The following is a 19,923-nucleotide window of genomic DNA, read 5'->3' as shown; positions in this document are numbered from 1 at the left end:
CAGATCTGAGGCTGAGAGGAAGGGAGTTCCAGAGAGATGGAGCCACTGCTGCAAAGGCTCTGTCACCTTTAGTTTTTAACCGTGTTCTTTTGGCAACCAGCAGGCCCTGGTCACATGATCTGAGTGACCTGCTGGGAGTGTACGGCTGCACGAGGTCTTTTATGTAGACTGGTGCTTGGTCATTTACAGCTCTGTATGTTAAAACCAGGACTTTGAACTGCACTCTGTAGCAGACAGGGAGCCAGTGCAGCTGGATCAGCAGTGGGGTGACGTGTGAATACTTAGAAGTTTTGGTTAAAAGCCTCGCAGCAGCATTCTGGACAACCTGAAGACGTTCTAAAGATTTTTTACTGAGACATGTGAAGATGGAGTTGCAATAATCAAGACGAGAAGAAATAAAAGCATGAATGAGCATCTCCATCTCAGAACGTGATACAACTGGACTCAGTTTAGCAATGTTTTTCAGATGATAAAAACAAGAACGAACAAGTGCAGCAACATGAGAGTCAAGAGATAAAACTGGGTCTAGAGTTACCCCGAGGTTTCTAACAGAAGGCCTGACAAAAGAGGAAAGTGGACCGAGCCACTGGACTATCTGGGAGTGGTATTTGTCAGGAGTACAGACGAGGACCTCAGTTTTGGTTTCATTCAGTTGGAGAAAGTTATCATTCATCCAACTCTTGTATTTTAAAAACATCCTGTGGTTTAAAAGATACATAAAGCTGAATGTCATCAGCATAAAAATGATAAGAAATGTCATTAAAAGAACTTAAAATATGATATAAAGGCAACAAATATAAAATGAACAGTAATGGTCCCAAAACAGAGCCTTGTGGCACACCAGAAGTGAGGGATGCAGAGGAGGACTTAAACTTAGAGGATATCACAGAAAAGGATCTACCAGTGAGGTATGAGACGAACCAGGTTAAAGCGGATCCGGATATCCCGAACGAGTTTTTCAGCCTGTCCAGGAGGACGTGATTGTCGACAGTGTCCTGAAGCAGAAGCACGGAGCAGTTTCCTGCATCACTCTGCATCAGCATGTTGTTTGTGACTCTGAGAAGAGCTGTTTCTGTGGAGTGAGCTCTATGAAAACCTGACTGGAACTGATCCAGAATGGCGTGTCTGTCTAAAGCAGCTGTGAGTTGTTTAGCAACAACTTTTTCTAAGAGCTTTGAAATAAAGGACAGATTAGAAATGGGTCTGTAGCTGCTCAGGAGGGAGGGGTCAAGCCCAGGTTTTTTAAAGAGAGGAGCTATGACAGCTTCCTTAAACAGCTCAGGAACTTGACCAGACAGCAGAGACGAGTTAATTATGGACAGGACGCAGGGACCAATGGACTGAAAGACATCTTTAAGCAAAGGTGTTGGTAGCAGATCGAGTGAGCAGGAAGACGACTTCATTGTGCCCACTAATCTGACCAGCTCAGGGAGAGAAACAGGTGAAAATGTGTCTAAAATCACAGGTCGAGGTGGACTAGGGGCTTATTGGGGCTGTTCACATCCCTCCTTCCACTGAAAGCAGCTCGGGAGAAGATGTCAATCAAATGCTCAAGGTGGGGGCCAGCGGGCACCACACGCTGTAATAAGACGCGTCTGATTGGTCAGTTTTTAACTTGACTAACTTGCGGTAAGGACAAAGAATATCCTGGAAAAAATAATGTTAGGAACGTGTTAGGAAAATACACACTTGTTCATAAAGGGTTACTCTGACAACTGTTGAACTACATTTATTTTTAGACTAGACTTGAGCTCCATCCATCTTCCTGACCGCTTCTTCCCTTTCGGGGTCGCGGGGGTGCCGGAGCCTATCCCGGCTACTGATGGGCGAAGGCGGGGTACACCCTGGACAGGTCTCCAGTCCGTCGCAGGGCCTCAATCACACACACATCCACTCTCACATTCACACCTAGGGGCAATTTAGAGTCACCAATGAACCTATGAAGCATGTTTTTGGACGGTGGGAGGAAGCCGGAGTCCCCGGTGAAAACCCACGCATGCACGGGGAGAACATGCAAACTCCACACAGAAAGGTCCCAGCCGGGATTTGAACTGGGGCCTTCTCGCTGTGAGGCAAGAGCGCCAGCAAGAGCGCCAACAACTGCGCCATCGTGCAGCCGACTTGAGCTCCCTCTTTCTTATTTCATATTAAGACACGTTGAAAAAAGGACTTCTTTTTATCGATTAATGTTTACTTTCAAGATTCTATTTTATGTTTTGACTTCCGATAAAGAGAGCACCGCCACTTCTTGTTGTCCACTTAAAGCACTGATAACAACCATATTAATTTCAGATCACACGGCAGTGACAAACTCGTCTGTCATTTTTAGAAGTAGTGTCAAAAATAAATTTGGGATTTCCTTGGAAACAGAGGCCTTTGGCTAATCAGGCCCATGTTCCTATTACTATCATTGTTGGACATCATATTGCTTTGATAAACCAACGATTCATGGATTGTTCAAATTCGTCCAAAATGAATTTTGGGTGGGCATGTGAATTTGAGTGATGCTGGTCATAAACCTTCGTTTGTGCAGATGTTTATGGTTGGTTGAAGTTGTGCAGCAGAAATAAGAGAACTGCATTCATGAATGTGGTGAGATCTATAGTCAAACAGGTCAGTCCTGCAGGCAGCAAAACTGTACATTGTGTGTAGCGCAGCGGTTTTTGTGTCATTTCCTGGTTACAGACAGAAGTGCGGTCTCTTTTCCTCAGATGAGGTCGTACCTTGTTAATCGCCATGGACATGAAGTGATCCAGCAGGAACCGAGCTTCAGCCAGAGTACAGGAAGTGATCACAGCAGAGACGTCCACCGTGTCAGCCTCTTCCTGCACATCAAACACAGTCCACGCACAAAACCTTTGAAAACCTTCATTCAAAAAACACAATGGAATCAAGTGGTGTTGGAGTGTGTCTCCAGTGCATGTGTAGTCTGAACATTGTGTAGTGATGGGGCCCTCACCTTGGTCTCCTCCATCTGCATGATGTTGGCTTGACAGTCTGCAATGCTGTCATTGATGTAATCAATGTTGGCGGTCAGAGCATCGACCTCCTCGCTGAGGGGGAGCACTGCCTTGTCCCCCTCCGGCCCCGCCCGCACCAGCCTGTCTCTCTTCCTGAGGACTTTCTCCTTCCGCTTGGTCAGCTCCTCTCGTTGCTGTGTCCAAAATACAAATACATTTTCTGATTACATTTCAGTTTTCTTCTGCTGTTTCACAGAAGTTAATGAACTTTTTAAAAATCCATGAACAGATCCAAATACCACTTTGGAGTTCTTTACAGTGAGGAATGAACAGTATAATACACTTAACTCAAAAAGTCGAATTTTCATGGCAGGGCTCCTTTAAATCAAGAGCGGATAAACAGATAAAGAACAAGACTCTGTGGAGAACATGGACATTTGAGGATTAATCTGAATATACTGGGGCTTTTTTTAAGATTATAATTTTTCCCTGGAAAATGTAATTTTTTTCTAAAGTATGTTTAAACCAATACACAAATATTTGGGTTATTGTGAACAGGGAAGACCAAAAGTTCATTTTGCGTTTCACAGTTCTATTCCAGTTAAATGACAACACAACAACGTTGTGTGTGGTGATGATAAAGTATTTCACGAGTGCACAGGAACAGAGGAGCGGGTGTGGAGACTGTCCTGCGCCTGTGGACCGTTGGTTGTGTGCGTGGAATTTGATATACACTCGTGGGGGACTTTTGGCAGAAAATGAATGCCATAATTAAACCTTCTGCCTCAGTAACATGCACCCGTAAAGGGTGGGGGGGTTGAGCCGTAGGGGGGCATGTAAGTTCAGCACATTCTTTAAAACTTGTGCCACATGCTCGGTGTGTGTCGTGTAAATATCATGTCCGCAGCACGCCCGTAGACCGATCAACAGTTTCTTTTACAGGTTCACAGAGCGGTCTCCAATCTTAAATCTGGTGTGGGCCACCTACGTGCCCGTACAAATTTGTCCATCTTTTGCCTCCAGACAGCCTGTATCAGCCCGTAAAAGCAGTAGGCTAGCACATCTGACACATAGAAACCAAAATCTAAGCTCGTATTTAAAATCTCGAGTGAAGGCTTCATGATGAATGTGAAGAACTTCACCTTCAGGAGGCGGTTCATGTCAGCCTCCATGTTGGAGATGGTCATCCTCTGCATGATGACATCAGAGATCCTTCGCTCCAAGGTCTGCCATTTGTTTCGAGCAATTCTGGTGGAATAGATGCCTGCTGTGCGCCTGTAGGAGGAGCTGTTCACACAGCAGTCACAGGTGATGCAGCTGTTACGCCTTCACCTGCCCCATAGAAACACGTGTGCTCTCGTAACCTCACCGGCTGCCGTTGGGAGCGGCATTGTTGGGGGAGTACATGCGTCCGGAGGGGGGTCGGTGGGCAGAGTCCTGAACAGGTTCTGGAAGATTGATTCTTCTGCTCACCTTACCTGACGTGGGTCTGACCTGCCTCCTCAGGGCAGTCACCTGACGTGCACACATAGGTAGAAATATTCAAAATGCAGGTCACCAACATCTGTTAGCAGAAACGCATCAAAAGCACAAGTGCATTCTGGGAAATCCTTTCTTTTGCACATCTGTCTAAGCCTTTCAAACAGTAGTGGAACCATTTCCTCTCACCTCTTCAGTCTTTCTCTTCAAAATCAGCTCCTGCTGCCTCTTCTGAGCTTCCAGTAACTTCAGCTGGTGCTGAGACAGGAGGGAACCATGAACCACTGAGCTGTGAGGAAGCTGCAGCAGACTGAGGAACATCTCATCACTGACCTCTTGCTTCCTCTGGTCCTTCTTCAAAGAGGCGATTTCCCGGTTCCTGCGGGATTCGTTCATCCTGTTTTTCTCCTGCTGCTCCTTCATCTGCTTCATCAGGCGGACCTAACACAGAACAATTCAATACCAGCCAGATTCTGGACACGGGTCATCAAGAGGATTCAGCAGACCAAAAAGCTAACCATATTATAAAATTATGAATGAACCTTGATCAAAAGTCTCCAGAACATTAAAGAGGCCACATCAACCCAGCAATGACCATATCTGTTCATCTTCCCCACCTTCGTCTTCTTCATTTCTGCCACATCCATCTGAAGCTTCTTCAGCTGCTTCTCATACTGCGACTGGTTCCTGAGCAGGCGGGCATGCTCCTTCTGAGCAGACTGGAGCTTCTGGAGCTCCTTATTCATCACACTCAGCTTCTTCTCATATTCCACCTTGATTTTGCGAGCCTTGTCCTCCGTGCCGCTCTCCACTGAACCTGCAGGCACGCAGCAGAAACAGCTGATGGACACTGTACAAACGGACATTTGACAGAGTAAAAAGACATTCAAGACTCTTCATTCATCTTCATGACCGCTTCTTCCCTTTCGGGGTCGCGGGGTGCCGGAGCCTATCCCGGCTACTGAAGGGCGAAGGCGGGGTTCACCCTGGACAGGTCTCCAGTCTGTCTCAGGGCCTCAATCACACCCATTCACTCTCACATTCACACCTAGGGGCAATTTAGAGTCACCAATGAACCTATGAAGCATGTTTTTGGACGGTGGGAGGAAGCCGGAGTCCCCGGTGAAAACCCACGCATGCACGGGGAGAACATGCAAACTCCACACAGAAAGGTCCCAGTTGGTGGTTCTGGTTCAGATCCCCCAGCCAGGATTCAAACCGGGGTCTTCTTGCTGTGAGGCAAGAGCGCTAACCACTCCCCCACCGTGCAGCCCTGTTCAAGACTCTTGTTTCAAGAAAATGTGTCTTATTTTCTGTCTCACAAAAAAAAAAAATCTTATCAATGAAGTTTTTTCCAACAGCAAAATGATGGTAGTTTGAGAAAGCGTGCCTTAGTGAATAGAATTTTGACGTAAAATAAGAATCCTTGTCAGTCCATTGTTCTTACCACATTGGCAGAATGTTTTGCTTGTGTAAAGAAAATCTACTAATGGGTAGGAATTCTTGACTTATTTCTAAGGGCCTTTTTTGCGGAAGCTGAATGAATCTTTATTTTACAGTCAAATTAGTGTCAGATCAAAGTTTGATGTGATTAACTTTCAGGAGGTATCTCTTTCAAAATGGAAAGTGGGAAGCTGAGATCAAACATGTCAGAGAGACAAACCCTCTTAAATAAAGACAGCCTAAAGTTTAAATGGCTTTGACTGTTGGGACTAAAATTCAACAGAAATAAAACTAAACAAACTAAGATAACCAGCGCCATCTACTGGATGCTTTGTGAAGAAATGATTTGAAGCCCCATGTGTAGCATTTTTCTGATGATGGAGGACATACAGAAAGAAAATTAAGATTATATTACATTTCTGAGTTCCTTTACCCAAAATGTTTGAAATCAGGAGCAAAATAAAAACATGCAGTTGGAAAAATCTTGTAGCAGCGATGTAGAAAGCACAATAGGAGGGGCCACAAGCTCCCTGCTCCGCCCCATTCTGAAGCATCCACTTCCAGACAAACACGTCCGCGAACGTCTAGAACGTCTAGATCTGATACTGATCAACCTTTTTGCTGCATCACTAATGTTAGGCTGAAGCTGTGAGGTGCTGTAAGCTAGCATGAACACAGATGGGTGATGGAAAGTGGGAGTGGGCTTGCTCTGTGCCAACAACTCAGAGGTGAGTTTCTAATGAACTCCTACTGCTCTGCAGAAACTATGTCTTACAAAACGACACTTGTTTTTGGATTTTGGCTAGAAACCGTCATTGTCATAGTGAAGAGACCACTGGGAACACTTTGATGGGAGTGGGACTTCAAAGGCTGGGACTCTCTCTTGTGCTTCATCTTACTCATGTTCTGGAGGACCCGGTCCCTCTCCAGCTGCGTGTCCCGGATCTTGCACTGCAGCATCATCAGCTTCTGCTCGTACTGCTGCTTGAGCGTGTGCAGACGCCGCTGGCTGTTCTCCAGCTCATCGATAAGCTTCTGCTTGATGGCGATCTCACAGGTGATGTTGGCCAGATCCACCTGGTAGTTCTCTGTCAGATACATGATTAGAAATTTAAAATGCAAACACAGCAGCTTTGCCATGTCTTTTTGAAAAACAACATAAAAATGTCATAAAGTGGACAAGAATAAAGTGATAGATAACTTTTTTTCATCCTCCCAGCAGAAATATTCTAACTCAATTCACTGGATAAATCTTTTCTTAATCATTTTACATTTCTTAAAGCTTTTTTAAATGTGCTGGAACAAATTTCAGCATTATATGTTTTTTTCTCAACTGCAACTGCAGATAATTAAGAAAGAATTTGAATAAAGTCCTCTTTTATAACTTCAGACCAACTTTTGTGTACCTTTTTCATCCGATTCAGAGTCAGACTCATCTGAGCTGTCCTCCACATCCATGTCCTCCTCCTCGTCTTCATCCTCCTCCTCAACTTCTTCATGGTCACTGACTTCTTGGACCTCCTAGAGTGTTGATCTAACACATCAGTAACTCAGAGCAGCTTGCAGAATGCATTCATGCTGACAGTCGGTACCGTCTCTGTGTCCTCGCTGATGCGCTCCATCATTTCCTTCTCCGTGCCCTTCTCCTGCTCGTTATCAGGAACTTCCTCCTTGTTGGCACTGAAAGATACAGAGATAATCCAAGCTGTTAGCTTTGAGCTCGTCCAGTGCTGGACGGTCTCACACAGAAGAGTGTCCTGCAAACAAACCAAAAGCAAGTACACTTTCATAGCTGATGCAACACACAGGTAAAGAAAAAAAAGCATAATTTTAGCAAACGGTTGTTGTTTTAGTTGGCATAATGTGAAAAGTCTTCAGGGATCATACTGTCTTTCTGACAAATAAGCTTCAAAGAAGGTGATGCACTCATGGAGCAGTGCAGATTAGAATACTTTAGGACTAAAGAAAGACCTTTCAAACACTGAAAACACACAAACCAAGAAATGTGTCTCCACTTCCATCAGCTTTTTGTGGTAAAGACAGTATTTACTTTCATCATGGAGACCAGCCTCTCTGTCTCAGCAAAACCAGCAAAAGAAGCAAAAAGAAGAGGTGAAGAGTGTAAATGACGAGGCTCGGGTGGATAAAGAGGTTATCCAAACCTTGGTGTTAGTGCGGGTTCTGAAATGTGCTGAACCTTATTCTACGTTCACACCAGACAAGCAGGGAGGGGCTTCTCTTCATGCTCTGTTTGATGGCGCGTGTTCACCACCTGCAGTTGGAAGAGGCTTGAAAAGTGGAAGCGGTGTAAATCTGGTGAATCTTGCTCCAGGCTTTTTCTTTCACAGTTCTGATACTTAAAAGACTACAACTGCAGTTATTCATTTTTCCTCCATGATCAATTTCCAAATGGTTGACATCCATCCATCCATCCATCCATCTTCCTCCGCTTCATCCGGGACCGGGTCGCGGGGGCAGCAGTCTAAGCAAAGATGCCCAGACTTCCCTCTCCCCGGCCACTTCCTCCAGCTCCTCTGGGGGGACCCGAGGCGTTCCCAGGCCAGCCGAGAAACATAGTCTCTCCAGCGTGTCCTGGGTCTTCCCCGGGGCTTCCGCCCAGTGGGACATGCTCGGAACGCCTCACCAGGGAGGCGTCCAGGAGGCATCCGGACCAGATGCCCGAGCCACCTCAACTGGCTTCTCTCGATGCGGAGGAGAAGCGGCTCTACTCCGAGCTCTCTCCGGGTGACCGAGCTTCTCACCCTATCTCTAAGGGAGCGTCCAGCCACCCTCCGGAGAAAACTCATTTCAGCCGCTTGTAGTCGGGATCTCGTTCTTTCGGTCACGACCCAAAGCTCATGACCATAGGTGAGTACTGGAACGAAGATCGACCGGTAAATTGAGAGCTTTGCTTTCTGGCTCAGCTCTCTTTTCACCACAACGGACCGGTACAGCGACCGCATAATAGCGGACGCCGCTCCAATCCGCCTGTCGATCTCACGTTCCGATCTTCCCTCACTCGTGAACAAGACCCCAAGATATTTAAACTCCTCCACCTGAGGCAGGAGCACTCCACCCACCGAGAGAGGACAAACTACCTTTCTCCGGTCGAGAACCATGGCCTCAGACTTAGCGGTGCTGACCCTCATCCCGGCCGCTTCACACTCGGCTGCAAACCGCTCCAATACATGCTGGAGGTCCCGGTTCGATGGAGCCAACAGAACAACATCATCTGCAAAGAGCAGAGATGAAATCCTGTGGTCCCCAAACCAGACCCCCTCCGGCCCCTGGCTGCGCCTAGAAATTCTGTCCATAAAGACTATGAACAGAACCGGTGATAAAGGGCAGCCCTGCCGGAGTCCAACATGCACCGGAAACAGGTCTGACTTACTGCCGGCCATGCGAACCAAGCTCCTGCTCCGGTCATACAGAGACCGGACAGCCCTGAGTAAGGCTCCCCGGACCCCATATTCCCAGAGCACCCTCCACAGGACACCACGGGGAACGCGGTCGAACGCCTTCTCCAAATCCACAAAACACATATGGACTGGATGAGCGAACTCCCACGAACCCTCCAGCACCCTGAAGAGGGTGTAGAGCTGGTCCACTGTTCCACGACCAGGACGGAAACCGCACTGTTGTTCTTGAATCTGAGGTTCGACTATCGGACGGACTCTCCTCTCCAGTACCCTGGCATAGACTTTCCCAGGAAGGCTGAGGAGTGTGATTCCCCGGTAGTTGGAACACACCCTCCGGTCCCCCTTCTTGAAAAGGGGAACCACCACCCCAGTCTGCCAGTCCAGTGGTACGGTTCCTGTCTGCCACGCAATGCTGCAGAGACGTGTCAGCCAAGACACTCCTACAACATCCAGAGACTTGAGGTACTCAGGGCGAACCTCATCCACCCCCGGAGCCTTGCCACCGAGGAGCTCTTTGACAACCTCAGTGACCTCAGCTTGGGTGATGGACAGTTCCACCCCAATGTCCTCAGCCTCTGCTTCCTCAACGGAAGGCGTGTCAGCAGGGTTGAGGAGATCCTCAAAGTATTCCTTCCACCGCCCGACAATGTCCCCAGTTGAGGTCAACAGATCCCCACCTGCACCGAAAACGGTGCCTGCAGAAAACTGCTTTCCCCTCCTGAGACGCCGGATGGTTTGCCAGAATCTCTTTGAGGCCAACCGATAGTCCTTCTCCATGGCCTCACCAAACTCCTCCCAGGACCGAGTTTTTGCCTCCAACACAGCCCGGGCCGCAGCTCGCTTAAACTGCCGGTACCTGTCAGCTGCCTCTGGAGTCCCACAAGCCAGCCAGGCCTGATAGGACTCCTTCTTCAGCTTGACGGCATCCCTTACTTGCGGTGTCCACCACCGGGTTCGGGGGTTGCCGCCACGACAGGCACCAGAGACCTTGCGACCGCAGCTCCGGAAAGCAGCGGAGACAATAGAGGTGGAGAACATGGTCCACTCGGACTCTATGTCACCAACCTCCCTCGGTACCTGCTTGAAGTTTTCCCGGATGTGGGAGTTAAAGACCTCCCTGACGGAGGGCTCAGCCAGACGTTCCCAGCAGACCCTCACAGTACGTTTGGGTCTGCCAAGTCTTTCCGGCCTCCTCCCCCGCCAGCGAATCCAACTCACCACCAGGTAGTGATCAGTGGACAGCTCTGCCCCTCTCTTTACCCGAGTGTCCAAAACACACGGCCGGAGATCGCCTGAAACGACTACAAAGTCGATCATCGATCTCCTACCTAGGGTGTCCTGATGCCAGGTGTACTGATGGACACCTTTGTGTTCGAACATGGTGTTCGTTATGGACAAACTATGACGTGCACAGAAGTCCAACAACAAAACACCGCTCGGGTTCAGGTCAGGGAAGCCATTCCTACCAATCACGCCCCTCCAGGTGCCACTGTCATTACCCACGTGGGCATTGAAGTCCCCCAGGAGGACGACGGAGTCCCCTGTTGGGGCACTTTCCAGTACCCCTTCAAGAGACACCAGGAAGGCCGGGTACTCCGAACTGCTGTTTGGCCCGTAAGCCGAAACTACAGTCAGAGACCTGTCCCCCACCCGAAGGCGAAGGGACACGACCCTCTCGTCCACCGGTACGAACTCCAACACTTGGCGGCTGAGCTGGGGGCTCACAAGTAAGCCCACCCCAGCCCGTCGCCTCTCACCATGGGCAACTCCAGAGTGGTAGAGAGTCCAGCCTCTCTCGAGGGACTGAGTTTCAGAGCCCAGGCTGTGCGTAGAGGTGAGCCCAACTATATCTAGTCGGTATCTCTCAACCTCTCGCACAAGCTCAGGCTCCTTCCCTCCCAGAGAGGTAACGTTCCATGTCCCAAGAGCCAAATTCCATGACCGGGGTTTGGGCCGCCGAGGCACTCGCCTTCGACTGCCACCCAAACCACAATGCACCGGCCCCTTCAGAGCTCCCCTGCAGGTGGTGGGCCCACTGGGGAGTGATCCCACGTCGCTCCTTTGGGTTGGACCCGACCGGGGTCCGTGGGAGGAGCCCCGGCCACCAGGCGCTCGCCTCCGAGCCCCAACCCCAGGCCTGGCTCCAGGGTGGGGCCCCGGTGACGCCAATCCGGGCGACGTAGCGGAATCTTTTGTGTTATTACTCATAAAGGGGTTCTGAACCGCTCTTTGTCTGGCTTGTCACTCAGGACCTGTCTGCCATGGGAGACCCTACCAGGGGCAGAAGCCCCCGACAGCATAGCTCCTGAGATCACTCAAGCACTCAAACCCCTCCACCACGTTAAGGTGGCGGTTCAAGGAGGGGAAATGGTTGACAATTCTGAGAATTAAAAGGGACACAATCTATTTGTCGGAGTCCCTGATTGGTCAACCCTGGTTTCATAGACACTCGTTTCCATGTAGAGCCTGAAATCCGCCGTAAACACTTTGAAGTCTGGGATGCGCGTTTACATAGACTTTTCATTGGAGGTGGTTGCTTGAACGCGCCTTGCTGAGGCCGGTGTGAACGTAGCTTTACTTTTATTAGAGGGCAGGTTGAAAATCTCAGTAAATAAATAACTCACACAAAATGTAAAAAATATGTAAAAAGATGCAGCAAATCAGAAAAGGAATATCTGCAGAGATTAGCATCATCTATACGGTTTATGACAACGTGAGGGATGGAAGAGCGGTGCTCAAACAGGAGAGCGTTTTACTCCAGGGGGGTGACAACAGGAGGGTGGAGGCTGGAACAAACCTGGCATCCTCAACCTCTTCCACCACCTCCTCCCCTTCCTCCCTCTCTCTCTGCTCCAACAGCTGCTGAAGTCTTCAGGGAGGGGTGAAAGGTCAAACCAGAGACAGGAGCAAAAGACCAAGGGAGAATGAAGGGAACAACAATCAGAGGAAGCTCTGAGAGCCCCGCCCCCTTATTTCCCAGAGCCCCACAGCACGACTCGGACCGTTTTCTCTCTGCAGCTGGACCTGTGCGCTCTGAACTCAGCTCTGCCATAAAAACCTTTGTAGGAAAAATCCTTTGTGATTCTGAAAGACTTTCTTCTTGCTGTGCTTCAGATGGTTATTTGATGGCGCTGTAATGATTCATTTGATATTATGGTTGCTAATATTATTCATAGTTGATCCTGGTTCATTCTGATCGACCCAATTCACTGACATGAAATAGATTCAGGTCATCTTGATCCCAAACTTCCATCAGTGAGACTCAGAGATAAATATCTGCAACTGAACAGTTCAGCTGAAGTTTTCCAGATTCTTGTATTTCTTCAAGATAATAAATGATAACAAACAAGTAAACAAGAATGAATGTCTAATCCACTCACATTTTAGTTTAATAAAGTTGTTTAGCCACATCAGAATAATCATTATTAGAACATTCTGTATGGTCACATGACTCTGATCAATTCACAGACTGAATGATGGTTGATCAGTTTGTGCTGCATCACCTGTGTCGTGACAATGAGCTTCATCCAGTATGGGTCCTTACGGGACTATGGGGGGCCTGGGTCTGAGTCTCTGTGCCGGTCTGCAGCCCCGATAAAACACAGGGTTGTGTCAGAAAGGCATCCGGACTAATTACTCTGCCAAAAACCACCTGTGCGAATGAGCTGTGTCGACCCCTGATGGGATAAGCTGAGAGGTGAACAACATGTGAGCTGTGATGGCACATGGTGGCTTTAACCTTATAGTGAAATAAACCTGCCAAATGGATTTTTTACGAGAGGCATTCAGTTATCCCGTTTTGAAATGATTGATCGTACAGGTCGATTCGATTCCCAGCTTGCTTCAGACAGATCAATCTGGGCGATCAAAGGCATAGAAATTGATTAATTGATTAATTGATTATTTAGTCCAAGTTGTTCTCAGATTTAAGGACCGCGCTGATGTTAGGTTTTTGCTAATATCTTATTATTTTCATTTGTACTAAGTGAATACTCGATTCTGATTGGCTGCAGAGGGTCTATTAAAATGTGAGGGATGACACCAAAGACAGAAGCTCTGCTCATGTAGCAGCCTGAATGTTCTATGCTATGGCGCTGGTGAACTTTTCTTTAATCAAAGTGATGTAGAAAACGACTGGTGGACTTTGTTTCTCTTTTTGCTTCTTGAGAGAAATTCTTAAGCTGCTCCGTATTGACTGTGTTAACAGTTACGGGGTGTCAAAGAGCGTGCGTTATTCTGGGGTCGCCAGCGATGGACAGCATCAAAGGGTTAACTTCAAATCTAGATAAACTCTAAGGAATATTTAAAACTTTTAAACTTTAAAAAAATATTTTAATCAGTTTATATCAATGTAAAAACTACTAATTGGAGTTGTGTATAATAATGAGTTTTGTGATGAATTGTTTCAGAGCTAACCTAAGACACCACAGTCTTTCTTTCTAGTATTTTTCCAGAAGCACAATAATTATTTGATTAATTCAACCATTTTTGCTCCTAAAAATAAAAGTTGAGTAAAAGTATTCCATGTTTGGGCAGAGATTAGAAAAAGCATTCAGCCCAGCTTCCTGTCACTCTTTGACCCTTTACCTTTTCTTCCTTTTCTTCTCTCGCTTCTTCAGCTTCGCCAAGTCTTTTTTGGCGAGCTCAATGATGTCAGAGGTCTCTTTTTCTGGTGCCAGCAGATTGGAGGAGAAAGAAGCAGGTCCTCCGTAGAACGACTGTCGACTTGAAGCTCGGGACAGATTCTTCCTCAAGTTTTCGTTGACTGCTTCGCTCTCCAGGAGTTTAGCCCTGGAAGAACATTTGGCAGTTTGACAAGCCTGCTTTAGTTCTGGAGAACAGAGTAGAGGCTATAACCAAATACAATACCAAAAAAAAAATCAGCATATATTTAATGTCTACCGAGCCCCTAAAGGGACATTGGGATTAGGCTCCGTAAATGTCAATAAAGTGTAGCTGTCAAATAATAAGAAATAAATCACTGACTATTGACAGACAAAAGTTTTCTATTTGTAAACAACAGAAGATATTTACCGAAGGTCTTCAATCTCTTTGATGTAACTCTGTATCATGTTTCCGATTTCCTCTGTTCCTCCTTCACCTGGGATTGAACACACCTCCAGTTATAGTACTATGATTAACAATACAGATTAAAAGACAAGAAGACAAATATAAATATATGAATGTTCAGGGCTCCTAGTGAACCTTTTTAGTTCCTGGTTCGGGGTGGCCTTTACGATCCACAGTCTACCAGCCACATCCCATTTCTACTAGCCAGACAATTCTAAGGAGAAATATTTGTGCATTTGAAAGCAAAACAGTCATTCCCTTTATCCATAAAGCTTCAGTTAATCACTATTGTCTTACAAAAACAAAACACTAATAATTGAAAGTCTTTACAGAAATGGAATATTGTTTTGAAAGACTTTTCTGATCTCTGAACTGTCTCATGAGCACATACTCATATCTACACAATTTCACACAGAAAGCATTAAACAGTTATCATTATAAACTATTTAGTTGTTTGTGAGTCAATCCTGACTCACAAACAACTGAGTCGGTCTTCCATAGATGCAGTGGCTCCAATCAAGACAAAAACAATAAGAAGCACTTCTAAACACCATGAAGACTGATGATATTAAGCGTCTGAAACAGAAGTGCAGAAGAGCGGAGAGGAGATTTAGTAAGATGTAATTAAGAATTCATAAATTGTTTTTAAAATAAAAACTCAAAATGAATAATAACTCAGTTAAAAAGGCCAGAACTCTTTACTTTTCAAATATTACCTCAGAAAATAAAAACAATCCAAATTCCTTTTTAAAACAATAGATATTTTAATAAATAAAGATTTTAATAAGTCCTCCATGCCATCATCTAATGCTGCATGTGAGGACTTCGCAGACCACTTCATGGGTAAAATCAATGCTATAAGATCTAACATTTCATCTGTACAATACTCTGGTTCTAACAGATCACCAGCGTTGGTTTTACCTGAGGAAACACTGGGGAGTTTTGTCCTGGTTGATGTGGAAATGCTTGGTCGAGTTTTATCCCAAGTAAACACCAAAACCTGCCTTTTAGATCCCATCCCCACTTCACTTTTTAAAACATTTTATGGATTCTTTGAGTCTTTTAAACATAGTGAACTGCTCTCTTCCGACGGGTGTCTTCCCCTCTGCCTGTAAAACAGCGGTGGTGAGGCCCCTTCTGAAGAAGAGCAGTTTAGATCCAAATACTCTGGATAACTACAGACCTGTATCCAACTTACCATTTTTAATTAAAATGATAGAAAAAAGTGTTGCTACTCAACTTCATGAGTTTTTAAATAAAAAAAACATTTTAGAAAAATATCAGTCTGGTTTTAGAATGAACCACAGTACAGAGACAGCTCTTTTAAAGATCGTTAATGATCTTAGAATAAATTTAGACTCACAGAAACTTTCTGTTCTGGTGCTGCTGGATCTTAGTGCCGCCTTTGATACGGTAGATCACCAGATTTTATTGGATAGACTTAGGAGTCTAGTGGGCCTCTCTGGAAATGTCCTTAAGTGGTTTTATTCTTACCTTACAGATCGACACTTTTATGTAAGTATGGATACATGCTCCTCAAGAATCCATGAAATAAGCTGTGGGGTTCCCCAGGGGTCAATTTTAGGTCCCATTCTTTTAACTTGTATATGTTGCCTCTTGGGGATGTCATCAGGATGACATTATATAGATATATGAGAGAGAGAGATGTATAGAGGTAGATAGATGTTTCCCACCTGCTCTGGCCAAAGCCTGGTTGGCCTGATCGCTGAGCAGCTGTGTGAGCCGAGCCCGCTGGGCGTCAATGGTCTCCTGCATGGCTTTGACCCGCACTCTCAGGTTGCTGTTCTCCGTCTGCAGCATGGAGTTCTCGTGGTACATGTCGCTGAAGCTCTCCACACCATCCTCTCCGATCATACGCTTTCCCTGCAGCATGCATATTTCTTCCTGAGCAATGCTGCAAATCTTTTCTAGATTCATTCTTTCCGACAGGTTAAGAGACCATCACTCTATCCTAATTTGCAGTCATTCGAAGTTTAGCCAGATTCCTTAATTTTGGCAGGTCAGTTTTACCCCAGCCTCCCCTCCATCTCCTCACTCACAGTCTTGTACTCCATCAGCTCCATCTGCAGCCGTGCAATCTCGGTCCTCAGAGCACTAATTTGCTGGCTGGCCTTGTCCTGGTTCACCATCACCTTGTTCTTGATGTTTCGAGCCCGGTTTGCATACTTTAATGTGTTTAAGGTTTCCATAAAGTCCCGGTCGGATGGACTGATGCAGGCAATCATCACGGTTTGACTGACACAAAAAGAGCAGAGATGCATTTGATGCAGCTCCGTTTAAAAATACCTTTCTTTGTAATGGGGAAACATATCTGTCCACCGACCTGTTCCCTCCTAACGAGTCCTGCAGCAGCCGGGTGAGTTTGGAGTCTCTGTAAGGCACATGTGAAGACCGCTTGCTCCGGTCCCCCAAAGCGCTGATTACATTCCCCAGAGCGAGCTGCAGAAATGCAAACACATGCAATCTCACTGCAGATGCTGAATGTGTTTATTCTTACTGATTTAAGATTCCAATTGACATCTTTCTTCAAACAAAAATACTCAAACTAAAGATTTGTGAGGAAAATTAACACAATAAATAATCAAAAAACAAAACTTGTCATTCTAAACACTAGATGGCAGTCTATCCCATCATGTCACACATCCACCTTCCTTCAAATGAACTTTTAAATGCTTTTAAGGAAACTCACCAGTCCACAGTTAATGGATATGCCCTCTTTGGCTCGGTCCCCAGTGGCTCCAGTCCTCTTCAGCCTCTCAGAACCGGCCAGATCCACAAAGTGGAACTTAGCAGTCAGTGTCTCATACTCATCCATGTCAGGGTTCCCATTAGAAACGCTGTTATTAGTCTCATCTTCTTGCTAAAAAAATCATGGAAACACTGTAAGCTAAATATTTGCTCTTGACATTATTTGTTTTTCTACAATTAATTTCCATCCTGTGTGTTCAGATTGAGCGGGTGGAGCGGTGCTGGCTGGAGGTGGGGTACATCCTGAACCAGCTGTTTATCTTTCACATCACACAAAGAAAGGCTGTGATAACAACTGTGAACCTCGGTGCTGGGGAGCAACAGGGCAGGGATTTCACTGGTGTTGATGTGATGTGGCCAAAAACAACAGTGACAGAAGCTTAATAAAAGAGTACTAACATTGTCAGATGCACAGACACGGACTTGGCACAGGTGGATGGTGAAGATGGCGTGGGATCGAGAGCTCTGGACATTCATCTGAGTGCTGGCTGTGGTTCGAGACAGAGCCCCCAGCTTCAGGCACTGCATCATCTGAGAAAGCAGGCACAGGCTGGTTAAACACACTCTGACAGGAGGACTTCTTCAATAAAAGATAACTCATTTTGTTGAGCCATTTTGGTGTTTAAACGGAATCATCCAGAAACACACGTGGGGATTCTACCTCAGCTTCAGAGGACACGGTCCGTGTGGTCACTCCAACCGTGTAGATACCTCCGTTGGCGTCTTCGTGGATCTTGATGTGTGCTTTCTGCTTCATGTCTCGAGTGGAGTCGAACAGATCCAGAACTTCCTCGTTGTACAGCTGCAGGAGAGTCCAAAGTTTTGTTTCACCACTTAAACCCAAAACTCCTTTGCTCCTCTTTAACCTCTGAGTCTGCATCTGCACTCCAAAGAGCTTCAGCGGTTTGACATCTAGATCAGGGTTCTCAAACATGATGGACCTCGGGTCCACTGAAGGCAGAGTCTGGCTGAGGCTGGGCTGTACGGGGTTCCATTTGTGCCAAAAATAGGTTTTTGCATCCACCGTCTATGTCTACTGAACAAGTTTATCAAACATTTGTTCATGTCTTTGAACTACTAAGCAATATCTTCTGCATGTCCTGTGAAACGACAGGGGCTAACGACGCTAGCAACTGTTGCTAAGGACTTTTCTTAGATTAAACGACAATAGCAAATGCAAAGTTTTAAACGTAAAGTTGAAAAAAGCTATCATCAAAGCTATCATCATAGAAGTGTGGACATGCAAAAGATATAACTTAGTAGACATTGGACTTTCATATGAAGTCGAGGGGGTCGCAAATGTCTCGCGGGTGTCCAGTTTGAGAGCCCTGATCTAAATTATGGCTTTAATGGGGAACACAAATCCGCTTAATAATCTTAATATCTACATAAGCATCTTTTGTTTTTTTTTTAATAATTATATATTGCTGTAAAAACTAAAAGTAGTGTCAGATTTGAACCTGCCTGGCTATAGAGAAATAAACAGCTGTTACTCAGTTGTTCCATTGGTCACAATGACCACTCTTGATCTGATACATTTTTTGACATTTTCTGGATCATCCTTTTTTTTGTGATATTTTTCTGTAGTTCAAGTTATTCAAATTGTAAACTGACCAATCAGATGCCTCGGTAGAAGCATGTGGTTTCATGCCCCCAGTGTTTGATTGACAGGTTGTAGGGGTAGGGATGAGGACTTCCAACAAGCTCACTCCTGATTGGCGAGTGGTTGCCATGAAACCACTGACTCAAACCAATCAGTGCTCACTGATACAGTCTGCAGTCCAACATTGCAGCGTCCATACTGCAAAAAACGGCGACTGAAATGAGTCAGAAATAAAGCATTTTTTATGGATGTTTGGCAGTAGAGCCACTATCAGTGTATTCCCGACAAACGTAACTCCACCCTCTTGACCCCTCCTAATGCCCCAGAGGCAGCTGCTGCATTTGGGACATTTTGTGGACATTTCTGCGTGATGCAGAGCTTTGTTCTTTGTTCACAGCTCCTTTAGATCGTCAGCCTGACATCTTTGGCTTCTGATCATAAAACCTCAATGATGTCTCTTTTTTGTTCAACTTTTACAGAAGCAGAGCAAATATCTCCCATTCTGACAGATTCATACCTCAAGAAACTGTGCGTTGATCTTGAATTCTGGAACCGGACGTCCCTGCTCCTGTGCAGCTTCACGCCGCTCCTCGATGCCCTTGAACAGATGGTGGACAGCACGTGGAATGATGCCCAGCTCCTCGTCTGCGATGTTCACGTCAAAGCCAGTTCCCATAGTGTACGTCTTCCCTGAGCCCGTCTAAAGAGGGAAGAGAACCATTACATGAACAAATAACCGACAGGACGCCTACCTTTGAGCGAAAGAAGTTGACGAGAACTATCAAGAGCAGGAGTGTCAAACTCCATCACAGGGGCCAAATCCAAAACACATCTTAGTTCACGGGCCGAACAGGATAAACATTCATTGAACACTCTAAAACTACATTTTAAAACTATAAAAACTGTAACTTTTTAATATAATTAATTATGTATAAAAACAGGTAGGAATAATATTCCAGAATAAATCAACTTTCAATATTTTACTCTCTATAAAAATATATATTGTGTCAAAATCATGCAAGTCAGAAATGAGCACAAGATAACATCGGGCCATTAATAACAATAAAATAAAATGATCTGGAGGGCCGGATAGAATTACCCGGAGGGCCGGATCCGGCCCCCGGGCTTTGACTTTGACACATGATCTAGATTAGAAGACACCATGAAGACTAATCATAGA

At 45.8% G+C, this 19,923-nt stretch overlaps 1 protein-coding gene across 9 annotated transcripts in view; it reads right to left on the bottom strand.

The window, feature by feature from the left end:
• kif21a (kinesin family member 21A) overlaps positions 1 to 19,923 on the bottom strand; it is an 82,600-nt gene that overhangs the window by 26,076 nt on the left and 36,601 nt on the right. For 8 of the 9 annotated variants that reach the window (XM_036212617.1, XM_036212619.1, XM_036212618.1 and 5 more), the window contains 20 exons: positions 19,261 to 19,443; positions 17,802 to 17,942; positions 17,540 to 17,671; positions 17,082 to 17,252; positions 16,716 to 16,831; positions 16,432 to 16,627; positions 16,066 to 16,255; positions 14,336 to 14,402; positions 13,889 to 14,092; positions 12,099 to 12,170; positions 7,475 to 7,562; positions 7,289 to 7,403; positions 6,782 to 6,970; positions 5,057 to 5,256; positions 4,773 to 4,880; positions 4,629 to 4,697; positions 4,330 to 4,475; positions 4,103 to 4,247; positions 2,960 to 3,154; positions 2,724 to 2,825 (listed from right to left, as the gene is read on the bottom strand). In XM_036212617.1, the coding sequence (XP_036068510.1) occupies positions 2,724 to 2,825; positions 2,960 to 3,154; positions 4,103 to 4,247; positions 4,330 to 4,475; positions 4,629 to 4,697; positions 4,773 to 4,880; positions 5,057 to 5,256; positions 6,782 to 6,970; positions 7,289 to 7,403; positions 7,475 to 7,562; positions 12,099 to 12,170; positions 13,889 to 14,092; positions 14,336 to 14,402; positions 16,066 to 16,255; positions 16,432 to 16,627; positions 16,716 to 16,831; positions 17,082 to 17,252; positions 17,540 to 17,671; positions 17,802 to 17,942; positions 19,261 to 19,443 (2,829 nt within the window). The remainder of the gene's footprint in view (positions 1 to 2,723; positions 2,826 to 2,959; positions 3,155 to 4,102; positions 4,248 to 4,329; positions 4,476 to 4,628; positions 4,698 to 4,772; positions 4,881 to 5,056; positions 5,257 to 6,781; positions 6,971 to 7,288; positions 7,404 to 7,474; positions 7,563 to 12,098; positions 12,171 to 13,888; positions 14,093 to 14,335; positions 14,403 to 16,065; positions 16,256 to 16,431; positions 16,628 to 16,715; positions 16,832 to 17,081; positions 17,253 to 17,539; positions 17,672 to 17,801; positions 17,943 to 19,260; positions 19,444 to 19,923) is intronic. The other variant, XM_036212615.1, reaches the window with a different exon arrangement.

Source organism: Oryzias melastigma, linkage group LG6, assembly GCF_002922805.2.
Source record: "Oryzias melastigma strain HK-1 linkage group LG6, ASM292280v2, whole genome shotgun sequence".
Classification (NCBI taxonomy): Eukaryota; Metazoa; Chordata; class Actinopteri; order Beloniformes; family Adrianichthyidae; genus Oryzias; species Oryzias melastigma.
Note: the sequence above shows the minus strand (reverse complement) of the source record. Positions and strands in the feature narration are given on the sequence as shown.